The sequence below is a fragment of the Ochlerotatus camptorhynchus genome, unplaced genomic scaffold, assembly GCF_037179485.1.
Source record: "Ochlerotatus camptorhynchus isolate MF236.1 unplaced genomic scaffold, CSIRO-AGI_Acam_v1.1 ptg000251l, whole genome shotgun sequence".
NCBI classification, from domain to species: Eukaryota; Metazoa; Arthropoda; class Insecta; order Diptera; family Culicidae; genus Ochlerotatus; species Ochlerotatus camptorhynchus.
Window position 1 is genome coordinate 2,968,689 of NW_027040741.1, and position 8,420 is coordinate 2,977,108.

Consider the following 8,420-nt stretch of genomic DNA (forward strand, 5'->3'; position numbering starts at 1 on the left):
TCATATTTATTGATTTATTGAGGACGAGTTCACGTGCCGAAGCAGCTAGCTAGCAAGAAATCTAGTTTCACGCTGTATTTATAAATAAATCTGCACACCATTGACGCGCTTCTCGTGTCTGTAGGATTTCTCCAAGCGGAGTGTGCAAACCGGGGCCAGGAAAGTTTGTTATTGTGCACCCAGTACCGGTAGTGCAATTAATTTGTAATAAGAGTCAATTACTTGCGAGCTCTCTCCGGATTTTTTTCTATACAGATCCCGCACCCACTTTGAAATTAGCATATTGGAATTGTGTAACAATTAGTCCGGCCCCAATTTAGCTGAGACCATTGCAGACAGGTGGCGGTCAGCTCTCTGGATCAATAAAAAAAAACTGTTGCCACAAGAACTACATGTTTCTAGTAGATGTTCCATAATTTCCAAAATACTTGAAATGTTGCGCCAATCGTCACGGTAATTTTGCCGGCAATCGCTGAGAAGTGGTCGATGAAATGCGTGAATGGGAATTCGCGGTCAAGTCGCACGTCAAAAATTGACGTGTCAAATGCGTCTGTTCATTTGCTATGCCATCGAATAGAGGAGTTTGTCAAAAGATGCCGCGCTCAACCGACGTTTTAGCGTGATTGGATAAATTGTTCAATTTGTTCCGAAATCCAGATTGATTTTTTTTTGTTTATTGGAGGAAACGGTAGTCTTTTTTTTTCCCACACCAGAGCCAACGGATTCAAAGATCAAGCGGCAAAAACTCGACGCGCTGAACTCTACTGGCTCGATTTTCGCTTTCGCCAAGGGGACCCACCCACTATCTTGATGCAGCTAGCGGTTGTCTAAACTGTTGATGGCGTGAGTTGATTAGTTTTCCCTGGCAAGGTATCGGAGCACGAGAGGGGGTGGTCTCGTTTTTCTTGCTGCTTTTCGATGTCTTTCCGATTTCTGGGAATTTTCGCTTTCGAACCTGCGAACTTTGGCTGAAGGGCTCGACTCGACATGAAATTGGTCTCTTGTTCTCTGTCTCTCACCCAAGATTAGAGTTGTTGTTGAAGTATTTTTTTTGTGTCTACTGCCGACACGTCACAGACAAAATGTTGTATAGTAGGTACCCAAATCAGATGTGCATTTCTGGCTGCGTGAGACGGATGGACAGATTTGGCAATGGCGTGGCGCTATATGGGTGAAATGTTTTGGCTACACGGTGTTTCCATGGGAAAATTGCATGACTCGACAGAAAGCGGGTGCTCGTGAGCTGCGAAAGGGTCTTGTGTGTGTGGTGGGTGAGGAAATTGAAGCTGTGTGTCTTCCACCATCGGGTGAAAAGAAAGTGAAAGATTGGAGGCTCGAACAAAAAAAGCGAAAAATAAAACACTGGTCATGAAACATACTCGAGCATGATTGGTTTCTAATCAACACATCTGTCTGATGTTCGTTTTGTGGAGTGGTAAATTAGCTTTTTCGTTCTGTTTATTTCTTCTTTCAGCACACACTGACCGGACACAGCGGAAAGGTGCTGGCAGCCAAATTTCTCGGTACAACCTTCCTAGTCACCGGTAGTCACGATCGCACGCTTAAAATTTGGGACCTCAAAAATCGATCATGTAAGTATTATCAACGCTTTGCATAACATTTTCTGGTGATCCGTTTAAGATGATCTCTTATGATAATATACACTCCGATTATTAGATAATGTCATTTGTGTAGAATGGAGCCTTGTATTTCATCATCATCATCATACAAATGCAGAATGAACATGCATGCATACAAATAAAAGTCGTTTCGTCTTGGCTACATAATGTGGCTCATGATTTTTTTATTCTTTAGCATGGCAAGTTGTCCTTTTCTGTGGAAATGGAAAGTCAAGCCATTTTGGCATTTCTGTTTTAAAAATTATAAATTGCTTGAAATTTGAGCAAGATTGATTGAGGCTTAGGAGTGGGCTGAGGCTCAGGCCAAATTTCTATAGACTCTCCGCCGCCATAAGTCCAATCGACTCTACCACTGATATCCTATACCGGGTTCTGGTATATTGGTCGACTTGAGAGGCCTTTAAGATTATCACGCTTAATCATGAACTGAAGTGGTGTTATACACAGATAGAAAAATCTGATTTTTTTTCCACCGCGTCAAATCTCCGCTCGTTTAATTTTGAGCTTTAGTTGACATAAACAAAAACAAAATGTTGCAACAATGCTGATCTCTGCGATATTGCGCTTAAATTTTAAAATGAATTATTATTTAAATTTTAGCGTTAACAACGTATGCGTTAGATCTCGTAGAAAATTATATGTATTTTCCAAACGGTGTAGGTTATCTTCAGAGACCTTATAAGTTACATCCAAATATTTCTTGGATCATAAGCATTATGGGTTAACATCATAAATTTGATTAGTCAACTCCGGGCTTTATATTCTGATCACGAAAGTCTAACGGGCTAGGTCTCGTAGACTTATCGGCAACATTTTGTGATTTTATGATTAAATTCTATATGTCTCATTGATCAACCCCGGAGTTCCTTAATAATACCGGAGACCTATGGATTAAGATTAGAGGCCTTGTTGTTGAACTTCAGTGACCACTTGATCCAAGTTCAGAGTTTTTATGAATCAACTCCAGAGGCGTTATGTGTCAACTTTAAATAGATCTGCTTCGGAGGCCGGATGGATCAACTTCATATACTTTATGTCTATTTCTCTTATATGTCAAATGCGTAGTCAATTGGGTTGCGCTATCGTGGGCCTAACAGCTCAATTTTAGAGATCTCACAGTTAAGAATCGTTCTCGTCAACTCCAAATACCTCTTGGATCAACTTCAGAGTTCTTAACTGGTAGAACTGAAAGTTAGTCTACAACAGAGGACTCAGCTTGAGTTTTGAAGGCTTATAAGTCATTTTCAAAGATCTTATAGTTTACATTAGCGATCGTGTAAGTTTTTTTTAAGGCTCCTGACTCCGAACATCGTAGGCATTTATCGTACAAAGAGCTTATCAATTAATTCTTCAGGTTAAATAAACCATTTTCAGGCCCTTTAGTAATAAGTTCCAGTAGCTATACATGTTTCATAGGTCAGACCAGATACTTTATTGGGAGAATCCTATTTGATCTTCAGCCGTTTGGCATAACGTCATTTGGTATAGCTGTCGTTTGGCTTAATAGCCATTTGGCATAAATGTGAATACATTTTTTTGCCTTTATCGAACACTAGTTGAATAATCCCCCGGCGTTGTTCGGGGAAATTTGTTGCATTAATATTATAGCTCACTTTTCACTACTCACCCATCCACTTATCACGCCCTAGCGTATAATTCACTCACATACATACTCATAGTCTCATTTTCTTTCACTTTCCTTTTGCCATTTCATTCTCAGTCGAAAATAAAATGAAGAAAACAAATAAAAGGATTAGCGGTTCGGGCGTTCATATCTAGCGTTTGGAATCATAAGGGCCTAACTGTGATGGTAGATTCTATTCAATTAGAGATGAACTAGCCTAAGGCTAAAAATCTCTTTAAGAAAGCTTAAAAAAAAAAAGATTCTATTCAAAGATTTTATCTTCGCATTACTACAGTTAAGTGAACCAATTTTCCGAAATTCAATTCAGTGATGTAAAAGGTTGTATTGGCTAGCAGAAACAATATCAAAGGCACCGGGAAATACTAATCCAGCCGCACTATTTATAAAAGAAAAGGTCGATGAAGCGAATCGACCTTGGCAGTTAGGCTCTTATGATTCTGAACGCTAGATATATAAGATTACTCTTTTTTATCATGATCTGCAGTAACGGATCAGCCCAAGGCCCAAGTAACAATTCAACAGCCTTTCACACTGATTTATTGTGGTTTTATGACGGCAAATGCAATCTTTTTGGTTCAAATACAGCATTCAATAGTGCAACATATTCTTGTTTAGCAGTTCAGGATTTTGCTGTTTGGAAAACCTTTTAAAGTCTGACGATAAAGTCAAAACGGGTCTGGTTTTAAAAATGAATTTAATGCAGCATTCTATCCCTTTATTAACTGTGAAGTTAGTCAATCATAAACCTGCTCGGTATTTTTTTTATTGATGTCAAGACAAAATGCTCCATAAAGGTGTTTTATCATTATAAAAGCAATTATTAAACCGTTCGGTTTAAAACGGGAACAAAAAGCATACATTGTTGCTTTTTGGAGTCAATAAAGTGTATCACAAAAGCCTCCACTGTTTACAAATTAAACTAAAAATATGGATCCGCCTAGAGACAGAGAAAAAATAAATCAAGTGGGGCTTTTAAATACTGAATTACAAGTAAATGCCGATGGATAGTCGAGAAAAAATACTAGCGATAGTAGGATGAATAATTCTAGCGATACTGTTGACGGAAGGGGAAAAGAATCCAATTCCAGAACTTCCTGGGATGTCCAGCAGCTCCGTCAAAACCGGTCAAAAACAACAGAGCAGCCGACTGAGAAGAGTGAAATGAATGCGGTTCACGAAGCACTGGTTGCCGGCTTTCAGTGACACTTAATATTGATGGGAATACACAAAATATTGTCAATAGCATTTGCGTCGCGTTCTGAATAAAAACAGACCAGCCTTCTCCAGAAATAGCGTTGCCGCAGTGTAAAACTGGGGCTGCGGAAAACTACCGATGGAAAATTCAGAAGCTGTCAGTCAGCTGGAAATCGGCCGCCTTCCGAACCATTCCAGCAGTTTCATTCTGCGAAAAAGTTGACCCTACGAAAAAACCCAAGCAAGCACACATAAAATTCCTCGTAATCGCCGGAGAAGGGAAACTTTTCGGGAACGATTGAGTTTTCACCTGTTCCAAGTTACGTCGATACACTTCCTGATTAACTGCTTCCGATGGATGATATTTGCCCTTATCGAGGACGCAACTTGTGGATCCAATGCTGGAGTCGAACCTAGTTGCAATGATCGCACAACAAAACTATAGAAACATAAAAAAAAATTTGACGTTTAAGTTTTTCCAGGCAACTTTGCCACCATTAATGCCGTCATAAAACTAAACGGAATAGGATCAAGCAAAATGGCTTCAGATAAAAACAATTCAGCCTGCAAATTAACGTCATAAAAGCAGCATTAAAACATTTTGCATTTGTTGTGGATTTCATAAAAGAAAAACAGCTTCTTCACGAATGGATTATGGAAAATTAATGTTTATGCAATTGCCATGTTGTTATTATTCCTTTTATTTTTTTACTATCTTCGTTTTTCAATATGGTTTTCCTTAAAAATAACTTTATTCTCATCAATTCTTCAATGATCAGGAATAAAGATTACGAAAATCATCCAATTATCTCGACTGGGCGCAATGATTAATATAAAAAAATAAGTATATTCTGTTTCCTAAATTAAAAACAATTAGTAAAATCAACATTTTTCGAAGGCGGACTTATATTTTTCGATCTTCCGAAGCTCATTTCACATTAGATTTAATTTTTCACCTAAAAATAGACCACAATATGAGTTTCGATAATTTTGGTAGTTATTTCAATTTAATGATAATGAAATTTATGACAGATTTATTTTTGAACAATGAATTTGGCTAGAGCGGATGATATGTATCGCTTTTAATCTTGATTGATGCTTTATTTTTAGTGCGCATATGAAGCGTCAAAGGCAAATGGCACGAGTATTGATGCCAAATGGCTTTTATTGTAGTTTTAATAAAGATTTTAAATAGTGCTCAATGCTTTCGTCGTATAACCTTTTTGCAGCAAATCAATCTTGAATTGACTCGAAAATATGCCCTTCAAAACCTTCTCCAGGGTGGGCCAACTAGATAGATTCTAGTCTTGATGAGGTTTTGGGGGATGTAATAAAGGCAAAGCTGCCTTGACCAGGGTTTTATGAATGTTATTTTATAGTAGCCTTGAAGTACTGCATAAAACGTAAAATGTTACTTGGGTGCTAACCATAAAGCAAAAGAACTATTCATTGTTACGAGCTGCATTTTTTTTCGAATTTATGCCAACTGGTCATTACGTCAAACTACATCATGTCAAGTGGCATTAAACCAAACGACATTATGCTAAATGAAATTATACCAAACACGGCATTATTCCAAATGCAGTGCTTTAGGAAAAAGCTTAAGTCATCACCAGCTATATCTTAAGGAAACACCAGAGGACTGATAGCAATAGGTTGATCAACTAAAAATATTTGTGCGAAACATTCTGGACTAAATCGAAAGCCTTATAGATTGCATTTAGTAGTATAGGTATTTATCAACTCTAACTATGAACTCTAATAGGTTCTCAAGATAATGAGACAATTTCAAAGGGCGGGGGGGGGGGGGGGTACGCCGGAGAGCCCAGGGCTGAAAGGCTCCTTAATAAAGATATATAAAAAAAAAATCAAAGGTCTTATGCATAAACCTTACGGAAAACACATGCCTTATGGGTTTATTTCAGAAACCCTATGCTATCAAGCTAGAGGTTTAATTAATCCTCTTCATGGGTCAACCCTGAATGTTTTAATGGTTTAAAACCTTGCATAACAATTGTATTAAGCCCAGATCAGAACTTCAGAATGGTATCTACTCTTATTTTCCCCATAGGCACAGAAACCAAATTTGCCGGCTCAAGCTGCAACGATCTCGTCACGACGGACAGTTTTTCCATCATAAGTGGGCATTTTGACAAAAAGATTCGCTTCTGGGACACCCGAACGGCGGACTGCACTGCCAACGATATTCCACTGCAGGGCAAAATCACGTCCCTGGACCTTTCCAAGGATTGTAAGTTCCTACTGTGTTGCGTGAGAGATGACACCATCAACCTGTTGGACCTTCGGCAGAATAAGATAGTACGGACATTTCGGTGCGTTGGCTCTTAGTTCAGTAATAACAGGACAATATAATGAAGGTCAACTTTCTTGCAGACACGATCACTATAAAGTGGGCTGTGACTGGGCTCGGGTAGCTTTCAGTCCAACCTGCCAACGAATCGCCGCTGGATCGGCAGATGGTTCCGTCTACATCTGGAACGTAAATGGTCCGCTGGAGACAGTGTTAAAGGATCCCAAGTAAGTTTCGATGTTTAAACATTTTTCACGCTATTTTCATGTATACGATTGATTAATTTCAATCACCGCTTAACTTTTAAAATCCCAATTTCAAATTTCGAGGTCTGATCGTGATTGGTTTTTTCGCAGTGGAAGTGGCGCCGCGGTAACCGCCGTCAGTTGGCACCCATTCAGCTCCGTCCTGGCGTCGGTGGACCGAGCCAAAAAGTGCACAATTTGGTCGAACGCTTAGCAAATCGTCTTTCACATGGAACTGCATTCACATCTTCATACTACTACAATAGTGTTCGTTCCATTTCGTTCTTATCGGGCTCGTGGATTTTGATATCGAAACATCACCATAACGCTACAAATGAAAGAAGCACGGTGCGTCTGTTTGTGATGTTTGTCGCTGTATATTTGTGCTACGTTGTATGAACGAGTTCTTTTGTAAATGTAGCAGAAGGAATGAATAGTTGTTTTTCGTTTTAAGGTTCTCGATATTATATTTTTCTACAGAACTTTTTGCAAATTCGTCCTTTGAATTGTTTTACAAATGTTTTCCACGTTTTCGGCAAATGAAAAACTGTATTCCAAAATTCTACAGTAATAAATATACTCTTTAAAATTGTGACTATAAATGTAAGTGTAATGAATTGATCCGAAAACTCCTCCGCACACAGGTAAGTATCCAGATCCAGCGCAGCTTTCTCTTTTCACGCAACCGTGTGACTCAGAACCGTTGCACAAACAAAGATTCTTACGAATGTCATATATTACCGGCACTCTTTTGTATTGACCTAAAAAATCGGGGTACTCCGCCATGTATAGAACAAACTGGTTTTCGTTTTCGCTACTCAACTAAATCCAGCAATGACTCAGCATGTCGAATGATCCAATCGACGAGAAATTTGACAATTCGGTTGAAACAAGGCCAAACTCATAAAGACGTAACCCACGCGCTCGTTCGTCCGCACTTGATCTAATCTGGATAGAGATGTTGGACATGAACAAATTCGCGAGGACAAGTTTCTAACCATCGGGTGCCATTGTTCGCTAGGAATGGTAATCAATTTTCAACCACATTCATATCCGATTACTGACCGGTTGATTTGGGTGTTACAGATGATCGCATATTTCTTCCGCATAAAAAATGCCTGATTTGCGCAATGTTTGCGGATTAATTTAGCAGCTAGAAAACCGCAATGGAGCAAACATTGACATAATTCTTGAAAGCAAAGATGTCGTTTCGCTATGTGCTTCTATTTCTTTGGGTTACGGTAGGCAATGATTGCCTAACGGGATCATACATCTGTGGTCATTGGACAGTTTGGCAAATAAGCCAGCATCCGTGCAGTATTTGTGCCAATGTTTACCTTCTTGTTATTGATTGTGTTGGCAAATGCTTTCACATAAACCGTTTC

General features: G+C 39.0%; 1 protein-coding gene across 2 annotated transcripts in view; it reads left to right on the forward strand.

The window, feature by feature from the left end:
* Atg16 (Autophagy-related 16) overlaps positions 1-7,623 on the forward strand; it is a 229,278-nt gene extending 221,655 nt beyond the window's left edge. Inside the window, exons 4-7 of one of the 2 annotated variants that reach the window (XM_065226471.1) lie at positions 1,475-1,592; positions 6,551-6,812; positions 6,874-7,017; positions 7,120-7,623. In XM_065226471.1, coding sequence (XP_065082543.1) covers positions 1,475-1,592; positions 6,551-6,812; positions 6,874-7,017; positions 7,120-7,249 — 654 coding nt within the window. In that variant the 3' untranslated portion in view covers positions 7,250-7,623. The remainder of the gene's footprint in view (positions 1-1,474; positions 1,593-6,550; positions 6,813-6,873; positions 7,018-7,119) is intronic. The other variant, XM_065226472.1, reaches the window with a different exon arrangement.
* Positions 7,624-8,420: the final 797 nt, after the last annotated feature.